Source organism: Nasonia vitripennis, chromosome 4 (genome assembly GCF_009193385.2).
Source record: "Nasonia vitripennis strain AsymCx chromosome 4, Nvit_psr_1.1, whole genome shotgun sequence".
Lineage (NCBI taxonomy): Eukaryota > Metazoa > Arthropoda > Insecta > Hymenoptera > Pteromalidae > Nasonia > Nasonia vitripennis.
Window position 1 is genome coordinate 23,873,569 of NC_045760.1, and position 18,145 is coordinate 23,891,713.

General features: G+C 35.8%; 1 protein-coding gene across 6 annotated transcripts in view; it reads right to left on the bottom strand.

Moving 5' to 3' along the window:
- LOC103317603 (nuclear receptor subfamily 2 group E member 1) overlaps positions 1 to 18,145 on the bottom strand; it is a 628,264-nt gene that overhangs the window by 24,382 nt on the left and 585,737 nt on the right. For 4 of the 6 annotated variants that reach the window (XM_031928795.1, XM_031928792.1, XM_031928790.1 and 1 more), the window contains one exon: positions 8,904 to 9,244. The exons of 1 other annotated variant lie outside the window; for it this stretch is intronic. In XM_031928795.1, coding sequence (XP_031784655.1) covers positions 8,991 to 9,244 — 254 coding nt within the window. In that variant the 3' untranslated portion in view covers positions 8,904 to 8,990. Of the gene's footprint in view, positions 1 to 8,903; positions 9,245 to 18,145 lie in introns of those variants that run through there. One more of the 6 variants, XM_031928794.1, reaches the window with a different exon arrangement.

Consider the following 18,145-nt stretch of genomic DNA (forward strand, 5'->3'; position numbering starts at 1 on the left):
CTCGACAAAGCTCAAGAAGCAGAAAACGACGAAGTCAGTTGGTGGAGGCCGCCGACTCCAGCACACCAGAGCATGCTGCTGGAAACAGCGTACAGACCTGCTACTGAGGTTGCTAGGTTCAAGTTGGCCAGCGTTGCCTCAATAAACGCAAATTCGTCGTCTCTGACAGAAGCTGATCTAGAAAAGCGTTTCGAGAAGTTTTTCCAAAAGAAGGCTTAAGAGTTTGGTTTGCCTAGTCACAAGGCATCTGGTTCAGGAAAGAATTCTTCCGAAAATAAGACTTCTTTGACTGGAGCGGATACCTTATTCGGATATTTCCGAAACAGGGAACGGGTGACTCCAATCAAGCGTCAACCAGCGGTGGCAGCCGAAGTCACGGAGGAAGACGTGGTAGAAGTGGCTGGCATCAGGGAGGTAATCGTACATATTGTCGAAAAATGTTCATGTTTCACCGACCTCTTCGCTTCAAAGGACGAAAACAGACTGAGGAATAAAAGTACTGTCCTGGCTATTTATATACAATGCTGCGTATATCGCTACACCGTCGATGGTTGGGTTTCCCTTTCACGATTATACACGGGAATTAATAACCCCGTTATAATACATACAGCATTCGTCATTTCACATTCACAAACAGATAGCTTTGAAAAAAATGGTCATATCAGCACAAATAATTATTTGCAGCATCCTTTTTATCATGAGTGAATCTGCAGATGACATCTTCTATGCATAAATACATACATCATTTGTCATTTCATGTTCACAAACACATAGCTTTAAATAAAAGCATATTTGCACAAATGGCTGTTTGTAGCATCCCTTTCATCTGGACCAAATCTGCAGATTACATCTTGTGATATCCATGAATACATACAGCTTTTGTTGACATAAATATATATATATAATTATATATCAGTATGTAAATATAGCTGATTTATGTGAAATGTTTCATGACCCGGTCATTTTTGGTAAACCATTTTTCATTTGAAAATGTAACTATATCCAATTTTTGCTTTATTCTTTTGCGGTAGTATAATGTATTAATGTCTTTGCCACATATCTATCATGAAATAATTGTCATTTCGGAATGATTCACTAGTTCTAGTGAATTATCACAAAATTGCTTATTTTATTATTTTAATGTAGTGTAGTAGATAGATACTTTTTCACAAACAAATCATTTAATCTCAGCTCTTAAATTATGTATTTTTACACACAGCGTGTATCAACTATTTAAAAATTATATTTAACGTTCTACAATATAAAATGCATCAATGAGAAATTTTCAATTAATTTATCAAAACTCGACCATAGTAAATAATACTTACAGTAGTGGTGTAGTTAGTTATAGATTGTAACGAGGAACAACGTCCCTCACCACGCCGGTAATCAAGGCATGATAGAGCGTGACGAAATAGGGCGGCGTTGGCTCAAGTGGTAGCACGCGTGCCTAGAGATCTCGGGAGCGCCGGATCGATTCTCGGTTCCGGCGTCTCCTTTTGTGATTTTCTCCTCTCATCGTCAAGTCTCATCCCGTTACAAGATATAATGTATTTCATATTAGTAGTTATGCGAATTAACATTTTTGACATTGTTTACAATTTTTTAATTATGGAAAGCAAAGCTTTATACACTTCAATAGGTACAGTTAAAACATTCGATAATAATAAAAGAAAGAAAATGACATAAAAAGTAAGTTTTTCTGGAATATTTTCAAAACAATTTTTTTGCATTTTCTTAATTTTTACTGTTTAGATACGTGCAATATAATTTTATACAACATAAATGCTTAAATATATTTGAAAGTCATAATCCAAATTGCGCTATAGATCCCTTTTAATTTTTGCGTGTTAAATACGAACTTTTTCAAATATGAAAATTCTAGTTTACATTTCTCGCGTCTTTTAAGTCAAAAACTGTGTGCTATATATTTATTATATATTTACGAGATATACACAAGGTATTTTGCGTTAATATGAAAATGACCACAATATTAAGAAAATTATAATTTTTCTGTTTTACAAACACTCAGTTATATTTAATAGTATGCAATATGATTTTTGAATAGAATCAAAAAAGCTTCCTTTTAACGATAGCAGCATTAGAAAAAATTGCTGTAGATTGGTTCGAAAGTGACCATAAATTTGTGTTTAGCAGATAAAAATAAAAAAAAGTTTCTTCTCAAAATTTTGGACCATTTTTGCGACTCTTAGCCACGTAATACTACATAATTGCACAGTTTTTTGAGGTTATGTATGAAAGGTGGCCCCGTAAGCCAAAACTAATAGTGGATTTGTATTCAGCGAAAAAAATACACGCGACCAAGCTTCTTGCATAATGTTTTGGCCACTTTTGCGAGTTTCAGCCACGTAATACTGCCATTGGACAGTTTTTTTGAAGTTATGGACAAAAGGTGGCCCCATAGGCCAACACTAAGAGTGGATTTGTGCGCAGCGGGAAAAATACATGCGAAAAAGCTTTGTCACTAATTTTTTCTCTGCCCCAGTAAGTTTTAAGGACATATAACTGCTATTTCGTAGTCATATTCTTGTACTGTTGGAGCTGAACCGGCCTACCATTTTCCGTTTATCACAAAGACCAAATATATTAAGCTAAATTCGTTGACCGATAGGGGGACGGGGTAGTTGGTTTCAAAAAGAATGACCCATATACATGTATATGTACCCCGAAAGGGCACTTTGGGGAGAAATCCGGCAGTTTGCGGAGCTCTCTAAAGTGCCATATCCTTAAAGGTCACTTTGCGGAGATAAATTTATTAAAACTTAAATAATATATTTATCACTCTTATGCACACTTTGACCGGATAATGACGACCATTTTCGACAAAAACAACTTTGAACAATCGGTGCTAACGTAGACTAAATCTCCTGACAAAATTTATTAATTTATTTATAATCTAACAAGCCCTTTAATGACCGGATACTAACGACATTTTTAATTATGACGGAACAAAACTGATCCAGGATAAGAACGACAACATAGTATCTCAAATTGAAACGTCGTATATTCGTGTAATATTCCATCGCTCTGTGATTAATTAGAAAGAAATAAACGCATTGTACCTTTCGTATTACTTTGACTGCTAATCATTTATAACACCTTTCATCTAACATTTATTCACGAATTATTTCCGAGTTTTCCAGTTCGCGATTTCAGGTAGGCAAATAAAGGTAATAATAAATAAGATTTCAATGTTAGTAGACCGGAAAATAATGACAAGTTGAAGTTGCCAACATTAGCAACATCAATTAACCGGATAACGGCGACTGCAGTACCACCGCTACCTACGAAGACAGTTTCCAATAAATTTTCATACTATAGTGACCCTGTAATAAGATTATTGGTGTAACAGCTTTATATCTATTGATTAGTATTTGACTAGCTAAGAATCTGTAAATATAATAAGGTGGGTTAAAGGTCATGGAATAGATTTTTTCTAAACATTACGAGCATTAATCAACAGTACTATAACGTCAGGCGTTAAAAGCACAGTATAAAAATCATTATTTAATAATGAAATAACAAAAGAAAGACAGTCAATGGTAGCAGACCGGAAAATAATTACAAGTTGAAGTTGCCAACATAAGCGACTTAAAGTAATAGGATAACAACGAAGGCATTACCATCGTCGCCTACGCAGTCGGTTTTGAATAAATTTTCATACTATATTGATTCGTTACGTTTAAAACTTCACCACCGGACTGAAACGACTGCAATGAGATTATCGGTGATAATTGTCAGATTCATTTTAATGATCAGGACTTAAGTAGCTAATAATCTGTAAATATAATTATGCAAGTAAGAGGTCATGAAATAGATTTTTTCAATACATCAATAGCATTAATCACCCTTACTATAACGACAACGTTAATCAGGCGTTAGAAGCACGGTATGAAATATGTTTAATTGAATAATGAAATTACAAAAGGAAGACGATCAGTGGAAGAAGACCGGAAAATAATAACAGGTTGTGGTTGCAAACATTAGCATCTTAGAGTAACCGGATAACGACGACAGCACAACCACCGATACCTACGCAGTCAGAATCGAATAAATTTTTATACTACATTAATCCGTTACGTTTCGAAACTGCACTATCGGACTATAACGACTATAATAAGATTATCGGTGATAAGTAACAGCTTTATATATATATATATATATATATATTGATTAATATTTAATTAGGTAAGAATCTGTAAATATAATTTGGTGGCTTAGATCGTGGAATAGATTTTTTTCAACGTGACCAGAGTTAGTCATCTGGACTAAAACAACAAAATGACCAGGACTATTCATCCAGACTATAACAACAGCAAAACTAACGCAACAAGAGGGCGATAGACTGAATATTTTATTTAATAATAAATTAACAAAAGACAGTCTTGGGCCAAGCAACAGAGCAAAAAAATGCCCTTTTGGTGACATAGAGACTATAGAACAATGAACTGTTGGGTCATGTGAAGGTCAGTTAGTAGATGAAAACTGTACACTTTCCAACTCCTGAATCATTGACTTATGTTTTGTTATTAACAAATTAGTGCAAAAAATCGCAAACAAATTTTCCGACAGTAACTTCACAAAAACTATTTGTTCGACAGAAACCGGGGTTTGCACACATGAGGTATATGTTAATAGCTACTTGTGTGCAAAATTTCATTTCTGAATATTTAAAATTGGCAAAGTTATACATTTTTCAAAAAATGGAGAATTTTTCGGTTTTTTCGCAATAACTTTGGTTTTAATTGTCCGATTGCATCATTCGAGATCTCATTCTCTTCGGAATTTTGTTCTCAACAACTAATCCTATTGCAGCAAAAAGATTCGTTAAATAGTTTCCACTGTATATTAAAAAAGAAGTGCACTAATTTGTTAATAACAAAGCATAAGACAATGATTCAGGAGTTGGAAAGTGTGCAGTTTTCATCTAATAACTGACCTTCACATGACCCAACAGTTGGTTTTTCTATAGTCTTTAGGTCACGAAGAAATGCTCTGTTGCTTGGCCTAACTGTCAATGGTAGCAAACCGGAAAATAATAACAGGTTGTGGTTGTAAACATTAGTAACTTTTAGAGTAACCGGATAACAATGACAGCACAACCACTGATAACTACGCATTCATAATCGAATAAATTTTCATAATACATTACTCGTTACGTTATCAAACGACACCACCGGAATGTAATAAGATTATCGGTAATAAGTAATAGCTTCATATATATTGATTAGTTTCTAACTATCTAAGAATCTGTAAATATAATTGGTTTAATTAAAGGCGATGGCATAGTTTTTTTTTAACATGACAAGAATAATCATCCGGACTATGCCGACAGTATAAAGACCAACGCGATTAAAGGGCGGAGACTAAATATTTGATTGCATAATAGATCTACAAAAGAAAGACACCGGACTGCAACGACTGCAATGAGATTATCGGTGATAAGTGTAAGAGTTTTACTATAACGATCAGGATTTCAGTAACTAAGAATCTGTAAATATAATTATGTGAGTTAAAGGTCATGGAATAGATTCTTTCTAAGGCGTTAAAAGCACGGTATAAAATACATTAAGTTAAATAATAAAATTATAAAAGAAAGACAGTCAGTGGAAGAAGACTGAAAAATAATTATAGGTTGTAGTTGCGAACATTAGCAACATAAATTAACGGATAACAGCGACTTCACTATCACCGTTACGTACGCCATCAGTATCGAATAAATTTTCATACTATATTGATTCGTTACATTATCAAACGAGACAACTGGACTGTAAAGTCTGTAATAAAATTGTCGGTAATAAGTTTTATACATAATCATTAGTATTTAACTAGCTAATAATCTGTAAACATAATTAAGTCGGTTAAGGCCATACAATAGATTTTTTTTTTACCACCAGCATTAACTACCCATACTGTATAACGACAGCATAACTAACGCGATAAAAGGGCAGTAGACTAAAATTTCAATTTCAGCAAACTACATTAAACTTGTTTGTTACAAAATTACGCCACCGTACCATAACAACTGTAATAGAGATATCGGTAATAAGTAACAACTTCATTTACAATGATAAGCATGTGATTATCAAAGAATCTGTAAGTATAAATAGATGATATAATGGCTATGCAATAGATCTTGTATTATTACCGGCATTATTTACCCGGACTATAACGACAGCATAAGTAACGCGATTAATGGAAAGTAAACTAAATAATTGATTCAATAATAAATTAACAAAAAAAAACAGTTGAGGGTAGCAGACCAAAAAATAATGACTAGGTGTGGTTGCTAATATAAGAAACTTACAGTCACCGGATTACGGCAACAGCACTACCACCGTCACCTACGCAGTCAGATTCAAATAAATCATCTAACTACATTAAACTTGTTTGTTACAAAAGTACGCCACAAGACCATAACGACAGTAATTAAGATATCGGTAATAAGTAACAGCTTTATTTATAATGATAAACATATAACTAGATATTTTTTGATCACCAGCATTAATCAGCCGAACTATAACGAGAGCATAACTAACTCGATAAAAGGGCCGTAAATTAAATATTTAAACGAGTAATGAATTAATAAAAGAAAGACAGTCAATGGTGGCAGACTGAAAAATAATGACAAGTTATAGTTGCTCACATTACCAACTTAAAGTAACCGGATTACGGCGACAGCACTACCACCGTCACCTGCGGAGTCAGATTCAAATCAATTATCAAACTACATTAAACCGTTTTGTTATGAAAGTACGCCAGTATACCAAACCGACTGTAATGATATTATCGGTGATCAGTAACAGCTTTATTTATAACGATAAGCATGCGATTATCAAAGAAGCTGTAAGTATAAATGGATGATATATTGGCTGGGTCATAGATCTTGTATTATTACCGGCATTATTTACCCGGACTATAACGACAGCATAAGTAACGCGAATGAAGGAAAGTAAACTAAATATTTTATTCAATAATAAATTGTCAAAAGAAAAACAGTTGAGGGTAGCAGACCAAAAAATAATAACAAGTTATAGTTGCTCACATTAGCAACTTAAAGTAACCGGATTACGGCGACAGCACTACCACCGTCACCTACGGAGTCAGATTCAAATCAATTATCGAACTACATTAAACCGTTTTGTTATGCTGCCGTTACAGTCCGGGTGAATAATGCCCGGTAATACAAGATATACAAGATCTATTGCATAGCCATTATTTCATCTATTTATACTTACAGCTACTTTAATAATCACATGCATATCGTTATAAATAAAGCTGTTACTGATCACCGATAATATCATTACAGTCGGTATGGTATGCTGGCGTACTTTCATAACAAAACGGTTTAATGTTGTTTGATCTCTGTTCAAATCTGACTGCGTAGGTGACGGTGGTAGCGCTGTCGCCGTAATCCGGTGACTGTAAGTTTCTTATTTTAGCAACCACAAATTGTCATTATTTTTTGGTCTGTCACCTTATACTTTCTTTTATTTGTTAATTTATTATTAAATCGAATATTTAGTTTATTGCCTTTTGATCCCGTTAGTAATGCTGTCGTGATAGTCCGGATGAATGGTAATAATACATCTATAGCAATAGCCATTATTCCATGTATTTATACTTGCAGCCTCTTTGATAATTACATGCTTATCGTTATAAATAAAGCTGTTACTTATCGTTGATAATATCATTACAGTCATTATGTTCCGCTGTGCGTACTTTTGGATAATGACTGCGTAAATGACGGTGGTAGTGCTGTCGCCGTTATCCGGTTACTTTAAGTTGCTAATGTTAGCAACTACAACTTGTCATTATTTTTTGGTTTGCCATCACTGACTGTCTTTATTTTGTTAGTTTATTACTTGCTTAAATATATAGTTTACTGCCTTTTTATCGCGTGAGTTATGCTGTCGTTATAGTCCGGCTGATTAATGTTGGTTAAAAAACAATATCTAATTATATGCTTATCGTTATAAATATAGTTTTTACTCATCACCTATAATCTATTACGGACGTCATAGTCTGGTGGTGCATTTTGATAACGTGACGTTGTATGTTCAATGTGGAATGAAAGTTTATTCTATACTGCCTCCGTTGGTGACGGTGCTAGTGCTGTCGCCGTTATTCGATTATTTTAAGTTGCTTATGTTAGGAACTACAACTTATGTTCCAGTCTGCCACCACTGACTGTCTATCTTTTATTAATTCATTACTCAATTGAATATTTGGTTTACTGACTTTTATCGCGTTAGTTATGCTGTCTCTATAGTCCGGTGATTAATCTTGGTAAGAATGCATATTCTATTGCATAGCCATTATTTTACCTATTTTTATTTACAGATGCTTTTCTCTCACAGTTTTGAACTATTTTTTTACTATGTTTTACATTTGTAATAAAAACTAAATAAAATATCGTAGGCACTTTGGAGAGTTTTCATCTCCCCGAAGTGCCATAAAGTAGCTTTAATTGGACATATCTTGGTTAAAATTCCATATTTTGAAAAAAAGACGATATTACAGTAATTTTTGGGTGTAAGTAAAGCTAAATATCCTATGGAACATCAAAGATATGGTTTTTGTAAATCTCCCCAAAGTGCCCACTCGGCGTACATATATATACATAATCTCATACAACGGGTCTTGTGCAGACACAGTTATATATAAAACGGTACTTATGCAGACTTTTGCGGACTTAGGCGGACTAGCGCATAAGTCACGGTGTATACAAGTATATATGTATATAACGTTTAAGACTTATATACGAAGATTTGTATCAGTTTCAATATTCGATTTTTTCAAAATATTTTTAACTACATTCGTTAATGATTATTTATAATTCGATTTTAGACCGTTTTAAAGGTGCAATTACACAATCATGATACAAAGATATTTATTTATTATCATAGGTTTTGTAAATATAACTATTGGTATAATTTACTGAGGTTATAATAAGTTTCAGTTTTTATTTAATTGTGATAAATTCGTTGATCTGTTTTATACATATTATTTAATAAATGAGCAATTGGTATGTGTCCAACTGTGTCTTGAAAAAACAGTAACTCAACTGTTTTTGATTTCACATGACTTAGAAGAAAGAGGATGCGAAGAAGGCCCAAAAATTTTACATGCACATATCGTGATGTTGTATAGTCGTAAAATGAATATAAAGCTTCCAATTGAAGCGAATCGATAGTTTTCGGTGCATCAAGATTTGCCAAATCTGAAACAAAAAGATACTAACATGATTTAAAATATATACCTCTATAACGTATACATACATCTCTATAATATATACATATGCGGATAAGCGTGATTATGCTGGTATGTAATAATATATATATATTTTTTTTTATATTGAGGGGTGAAGCGCTTGATCGTCAGAGTGTGGGACTCCCGCTTACTTTCGGAATACCTACTAAACCGACTTCCTCCTTCAACGGAAGTCCACCAAGGAGACCCCTCTTTCCCTGACCTTGATCCACCCCGGCACTAACCTTTAGGAATACTTCGGGGTAGGGTCAGTTGTTTACTTTTACGATTTATTCGATACAACGGGCCACCTTCTCTCAAATTTTTCTGCGGGCCAGCATATAGAGCTAGCTTTTGGGTTGGTTTTTTGGTCCTCATCGAGCAGCTCCAGCTGGCTCTGCAGCTTAGGGAGACCATCCTTGATGGTTTTACTGATGTTAGGCTACCTTTTCAGGGCATCCCACATCTCTTAAATCAAGATCCTAATGACGCTGCTGACTTCTCTTGTGCTGCCCGCAACGTTGCCTGTAAGCATATCGTTATACTCACCCGCTTCTTCACTTGCTCCTTAATCGGTTTGACGCTCCATGATGTAAATAAGATTCGTCCCTGTATGTGACCGACCCCCTGGATCCCCACATCTATGATTGACCGGCGCTAGCAAGGCACCGACCTTCTGTTCTGCCGTAAGCGGAAGCCAAAGATAGTTCAGGTCACTTCAGCATGCAACCTTAGAACGCTATCCCACCCAGGATCTCCTTTTGGCAGCTCACGGATCGCACCGCACGGCAAACACGGCTGTCCAGCATTAGTTTAAGAGCAGCATTTCTCCGACTCTAACAGCAACAAGTGACTCTCCTCTATCACTCTTTTATGTCCAGAAGATGTCCATTTATTCGCCCCCTTCATTCGCCCGTCAGTCATTCTCTCTACCAGAATGATACCTTTTCTACGGGACTCCATGGCTTATGCTCCACGTGTGATCTCGCTTTCCACAGGGTGCCCGTTTATAGAGGTCTCCGGTAATTCGTGCCTTTCTGTGTCTCTCTAAAACCGGTTAAGGCCCGTCTATATCGTCGCTCCCTACGAAGAGTAGCACTGTTGAAATTTCATGTCATAAGTAGTACAACTCATTTGACGCACGGCAGACTAACACGACTCGCGCGTTCCCGCGAAGAATAGCACAACACGCGCATTTGCCGCGAAAACTAGCATAACTTGTAATGCCCTATACACGATCCGGCGTGTAACTTCCTAGAACATATACATTTAAAAAAAATCTTAAAAAACATCCGACTCTGCCTATACAGCGAGCGCACGGAATGTTTCGGCCGTCCCCACTCTTCTCACCTCCTACGACGGCAGGCCATCGACGCGCATGTGTGCGTGCGCGTCCCCCTTCTCTCTCCAGCTACGAAGCCAGCATTAGCAGCAGCGCGTTGCGTAACAGTATTTATATGTATATGTGAGCGTAAGCGAGCGACGGCGAGTCGTGCGCATCCGAGTATATTTGTATGAATGATAAATGTAAATATGAATGAATGATAGTATGATTGTGTGAATGTGCGAATATTTTCGGCGGCTCGATCAGCGCTCGCTTAGCGCCCTATAAAAGGCCATGCGAAGCCTGTGTTCAATCACAAGCGGCAGTATTTTCAAGCGCCCTAGTCTACTCTGGCAGCACTTTTAAGCGCCTTAGTACATATACAGAAATCTACTGCAAAATTAAGCGTAGAATTTAATAATTATAAAATTCGAGCAGCACTTTTAAGCGCTCGAACACTTACTCTACAGCAAAATTAAGCGTAGAATTTAATAATATTTAATAATTGCATAACAGAAGTCTTCATCAAAAAATAAACAAAATTGTAACTAAATCTGATTTAAAAAGAATAATAGCAACAATAGGCATTATTCTTATGTTAAATTATTTTTGTTAATATGCACACTATTTTAAATATAAACAAGAGTTTATAATTATTGCGTTGCATATCCATTACCCACAATCCCGGACCTACTATTATTATTATTATTTATTTCATTTAAAATCAATTATCATTTTCTTTTTATTAATATATATTATAAATAATCAACTTAAAACAACGAATTTCTATAAAAATTTCCTGATTTTTGCAAAACTGTCCCGAATGAACATTTTTGAATATTCACAATTTACAACTTTTTACCGAATTCAAAATTGTTTTCCCAAATACAATAGTTTTTTACAAACATTTTTTTAAATTGTTCACTTTTTTTAAAAATTTCCGAAACTTTTTAAAATTTTGTGGTTTGTCTATCTTTGTCCAAGGTTTTCATGAACTAAACTAACTTGGGTGTAGGTAAAAATTTAGAAAAATAAAAATTTGAAATAGTGAAGATTAGAAATACAAAATTTTTAAACTGAGATTTTAAAATGAAAAAAAGTTATAAAATAAAAGTGTTGAATTAAAATATTGGGAAAGGTGATATTAGTGATCAAAATATTGCGCAAGGGATATTTTTATGAATTCCCAAATTCAGGTTTTCAAAATTATATCTTCCTCATATTTTGGAACTAAAAATTTTACCTTTTGTTATTAATCAATTAGCAGGTTTCTCCTTTCAAATCTTTATTTTTCAAAATTTCTAGCCTCACCCAACTAACCTAATAACTCAATAAAACGTAAAATACTCAAATTTTGAGTAATATAACGTCGCGAGTTGTGCTAGTCTTCGCGGAAAATACGCGATTTGTGCTACCCTTGAAGGCATTTTTGAACTGTGCTATTAATCGCGACAAATCGTGAGTTTCGTCCGGAGCGACGATATGACCGAGATCGGTTAGGTTGACCTGCGCCTTGATTCCACTGAGGATCTCCGCGTAGGTCTTCCCAGCCTTCGGTTTTAGGATAATCCACCTTTAGGATAATCCTCCTTGTTTTTATTTATTTTCTTCTTTTTCTCGACTTTTTTCCAGTCGTCGTTCGTCGGCTGCGTCTCCTGACTGGACTTTCCTTTTGACACCGACACCTTTCTCTTCTTTTTTGTGCTTCGACCCCCAGGTGTGTCGATGGGAGAAACGGAATTATGTCGTTTCCCTGCGACTTTGTCTGGGGGGTGATGAGTGGCTGTGTCAGAGACCCTTTCGCCTTGTCGACTAACAGCCTCTTTGCTTTAAGGGTGGACTTTCGGCCCTCTTCGAGTAGGTCCAATTTGCTCTGTAGCTTCGGAAGCCCTTCCTTGATTGTTTTGTTGATGTTGGGTTGCTTTTTTAGGGCATCCAACATCTCTCCGATCAAGGAATTAATGGTAATAATACCCTGTCCTCCTTTTCCTCCTTGTTCGTGTAAAGATGACATGCTGAAATAACAAACTCCATCGCAGTATGTGTCCGACCCTCTAGATCCCCCCGTCTATGGAGGCAGCTGATATGGCCCGGGTTTCGGCCCTAAGATGGTGCTAGACTGGGTACATCATACCTGAATAGAGCACGCGCTAACATCCTAACTCACCTCCGATCTCTCGAGCCTCACATCTCTAACAAGGTATTCGGCTCTCTGGAGAGTTTATGGCAGGCGTCAAGCGATACCACGCACTCGCCTAAGCCAACTGACCGACACTGGCTAGGTGCCGGCCTCGCGTCTTGCCGTCAGCAGGAGCCAAAGATGGTTCAGGTCACCTCGGCGCGCAACCTTGGATCGCCTCCCCACCCAGGATTTCCTTTTGGCAGCTCACGAGTCGCACCGCACGGCCAACGCGGCGGTTTAGTTTGAATTATTAGTTTGAGGGCGGCATTCCTCCGATGCAGGCATCAGTAACTTACTCTTAGCTCTTACTCTGATATATTTGGGAGATGCCTGTTCATAGAGCCCCCTCATTCACTCGGTAACCATTTTCTCCACCAAGACGATACCCTTTTTACGGGGCCTCCATGGCTTGTGCTCCCCGTGTGATCTCGCTTCCCGTAGGGGTCTCCGGTAATGCGTGCCTTCCTACGTCTCTCTATAATCGGTCAAGGTCTGTCTATAGGACCTACGGCTCCGACTGTGATTGGCATGTAGCTTGCATACTTGGTAACCCTTTCTGCTACTACAGCTTATCTCTGTTTCGTGCGCTAACTGATTCAGTACACTTTTTACGGAGTTTCTTACATTTGACCCTCATTTTTGCTCTCATTCTTACGTTCCTTCCATGCATTCCCTCGGGTGAATGCTGCTCTCGTAAGCCCATTACCCAGCCAACAGCGTAGATGGAAAAGCTGCCAATCTTCGTCACGGTGCGAACAATGAATGGGAATAATAATAGTAATGAGCAATTTCGCATAGTCATATGCCGCTTACTCTTTCTACGAGCGCAGTCACTTTGGTTGGATCATCGATATGCTCCACTACTAATATACCACCACCATTTTTGTCTTTGTCATGACGATGCGATCAACGCCATGATCGATACTAGTCAATACTAAGAGATGGAGCAATCAGTTTACGACAAGATTTATTTATTTATTTATTCATATACTAGCCAAAAGATCCCCCCGCTCACGCTCGCTCGTAAAATCAAAATTGATATTTTTAAGTTATAACTTAATTACAAAGAACGAACTAAATATTAACATTTATAGGAGATATATGAAAACATACAATAAATATAATTAAATGTAATAATCAAAATTATTATAAAATTAAAAGGTAGATCAGTTTATATCTTTTTTTAATATATAATAATCAAGGACTCTAATGTTCGTTGTATTTCAATCCTAAACTTTTTTAATATACAGGGTGTTTCATTTTAATCCGACCACGACAAAAAACCATGGAAAAACTAATTTTAACGAAAAATGACCTTAACAAAAGTTGAAGGGGGTAAAGGGGGCCATCGAATGACACAAACACCTATGACCTCGAACTCGTTTTTCAAGGTCATTTGAGGGTAATTGTGATTTTTTTAAATAGGAACCTCTATTTTAGACCTTGGAATCGGATAGAGCAGAAAAAATTACGTCGCAAAGGACATTTCAAGTTTGCCTTAGTGACCTTGAGATGGTCAATTCAAGGTCAAATAAGAAGTATCAGCCTAAGATTGTTTTCCTTTCAATTTTTTCGTAGAATTATCATTTTGTTATTGTAATAAACATTAAGAGAATAATTGACTTAAAATGTGATTATGCTTTGCTGACTTTAAAGCCACTTTGTAAGGTCAAAAGTGCAAAAATGCAATATCAAATGTTATGTGAAGTCCATATTTATATCCTAACTTTAGCGTTACCCAGGAACAACGACGTGGACGTAATAGGATTGTGTTCCCTTTGGGGTGCTTGATTAGAGTGAGTCTCCTTGCCTCTCACTTTTATTATGTACAGATTTGAATGTAGGTGCCCAAAGACACCACCATTTTTTTGGATTCTATTCAGTTCTTGGGATGTTTTCGTAAGCGAATTTTTATCCTATCTTTAGCGTTACTCGGGAACGACGTGGACACAATTGGCTACTAATTTTCCTCATCGAATTTTGCCTGAATTTATTGTTGAAATAAATAATTTATTTTGTAAAGATGATTTTTCATGTTGAATTTTCCCGCGACTCATTGTTGAAATAGACAATTTTTCTAATAAGAGATCTCTTTTCATATGAATTTATCCTCTACTCATTGTTACTTACACTTAGTATTCAATAGTTTACTAGTTATTGAATAGTTATTGATTAGCCAAACTAATCAAATATCATTTGTTTAACATTTTCTCTTTTTCATTCATTGACCTTTATTTTTTATATTAAAATTTATTACTCATCGAAAGCTATCTAATTTGTTCAGTTTGGTAAAAACAAAATTTTTTATTGAACTTGTTATAAATTTTTAACAATGGCTGATTATCCAGCCGCTGAAAGGGTTGATATTTTATTGATTCGTGGTGAATCTAGACGTAATTATCGACAAGCTGCAGCCTTGTATCGAATTCGATATCCCGATAGAAGACATCCAAGTCATACAACCATTCGTGAGATTTACCGTAGAGCTCAACAAGTGCAACTAGCACGGGTTAGAGAACGTCGTAATTACAACGAAGATGATCTTCGTGTAATGGTCGTTTTAGCAATGGTTCATTTGAATCCCCACGTTAGTACCCGTGAAATTCAAAGGCAAAGTGGTATACCTATGGCTACTGCTTGGAGAATACTGAGAAGTCAACGTTATCATCCATATCATATTACTTTGACTCAGGATCTTACATCTGCTGATATGAGGTAATGTTTTCTGATGAAGCAAAATTCAAAAGCAATGGAGAGCTTAACCGACACAACTGTCATTATTGGTCGAATGTTAATCCGCATTGGTACAGGCAGATAGATAACCAAAATCGTTGGAGTCTTGATGTTTGGTGTGGAATTGTTAACGGATACCTTGTAGGCCCATACTTTTTCGATGAAAATGTAAATGGCCATAATTTTTTACAGTTCCTGAGAGAACGTCTTCCAGTACTTCTTGAAGAAGTAGATTTATACACAAGAGCAAGAATGTGGATTCAATTAGATGGAGCTCCTGCGCACTATGCTCGAATAGTTAGACAATATCTTAATCAAAATTACCGTGACAGGTGGATTGGACGCACTGGACGTGGAGTTTTGGGTGTTCGATGGCCACCGAGATCTCCAGATATGACATCACCCGATATCTATTTGTGGGGGTATTTGAAAGATGTTGTTTATTAACATGAAACTACAACAAGGGAAGATATGATCCACAGAATTCAAACCGCTTGTGAAAACATCCCAAGAGATGTATTACTCAGAACAGTAGAACATTTTCAGCAGCGAATTGAATTGTGTATCCAACAAAATGGTGGTGTCTTTGAGCACCTGCGTTGAATTTTGAGCAAAAGTGAGAGGCAAGGGGATTCACTCTAATTAAGCACCCCAAAAAGTGAGAGGCAAGGGGACTCACTCTAATCAAGCACCCCGAAAAGTGAGAGGCAAGGGGACTCAAACTAATCAAGCACCTCGAAAAGTGAGAGGCAAGGGGACTCACTCTAATCAAGCACCCCAAAGGGAACACAATCCTATTACGTCCACGTCGTTGTTCCTGGGTAACGCTAAAGTTAGGATATAAATATGGACTTCACATAACATTTGATATTGCATTTTTGCACTTTTGACCTTACAAAATGGCTTTAAAGTCAGCAAAGCATAATCACATTTTAAGTCAATTATTCTCTTAATGTTTATTACAATAACAAAATGATAATTCTACGAAAAAATTGAAAGGAAAACAATCTTAGGCTGATACTTCTTATTTGACCTTGAATTGACCATCTCAAGGTCACTAAGGCAAACTTGAAATGTCCTTTGCGACGTAATTTTTTCCGCTCTATCCGATTCCAAGGTCTAAAATAGAGGTTCCTATATAAAAAAATCACAATTACCCTCAAATGACCTTGAAAATCGAGTTCAAGGTCATAGGTGTTTGTGTCATTCGATGGCCCCCTTTACCCCCTTTAACTTTTGTTAAGGTCATTTTTCGTTAAAATTAGTTTTTCCATTGTTTTTTGTCGTGGTCGGATTAAAATGAAACACCCTGTATGTCAATACAAAAAAAGCTAAGTATTAACAATGAAATTCTATCAAAAATGGAAGGTAAAGTTAAAGAATATATTAGTATACATTTAACGCTTAATGATAACGACAAAAATTTAAGTTTTTAACTTTTAAATAACTTATTTACCATTTGATTTTATCAATTCGCTAATACCAAATAGCCTTCTACTACATAAATTAGAATTAAAGGAAGAAACAATTGTTATATTACTAAGAAATATAAATTTAAATGATGGACTTTGTAAACGGAACAAAATAAAAAGTTGATATAATGTTACAATTTAACAATTAAACGAACTCACCTAGTGAAGTTTAATTGGAATTGTATGAGCGCCTCCTCCGAGAAAATCAAGTGGTAGTCCCTCTACTTTGCTACAGTGTTGCCACACTTTTTAAAGAATAAATGAAAAAACCGCGCACGCTCTACCGCCATAGTCATCCTTTAAAGTATTGCCGTAATATCTAGGGTAATTATCTATATTTATAAATTTATAGATAATTAAGGTTACTATTTACATTCATGTGATCAGGATTTTTCCAATTCATATGAATAAAGGGTGGGTTTGATCTTCTCGGAGGAGGCGCTCATACAATTCCAATTGAAATTCTCTAGGTAATTTCGTTCAATTGTTAAATTTTATTTCGCGCCACCTCCTCGAGATCAAATGGTAGATGTTCAAAGATACGGCAATAACAAGTTTCATTAATTTTATAAGAATATAAGTCTTTATTTTTATAACATTAGTTTAACGCAGAAGTGATAGCGAGGTTCTTTATTTAGAGCGGTAACTGTCATAACAAATATCCTCAGAGCTTTTTTTTATTTAAGGCTCAGAGCTGTAGTAGATATTCAGCTTTGTAACACAGTTAATGCAAAACTTTGGTCATTGTTAACAACATCTCTGTTATAAAATTTCGCAAATGTCTCCGATATTTTTGACCAACCTGCAGTTTTTCTGATTAAAGGCTATAGCCGGGTTACTATGGTGAAATGGCCCCCTTGGAAAATGTATATATGTTATATACCATTCGATGGGGGATAAAAAAAAAACTCCCATAGCCAAATTTTTAGCTCTCTGCCTAGTGCGCATGCGCAGTAACGTCGATAAACGTGTTTTTTTGATTTTATTTTTTTCTGAAGTCCCTATAGGATAAAAATTTTTTTAAAAATTCACATTGGTGTATTTTTATGTCATGAATAACTGCAATTTTTTTGGGATTACATAACCTCAAATATCGGATCTAAAAAAATTATTAAAGTTTTCAATCGATATTTTGACCCCCTTGTTTTTGAGGTGCAACTT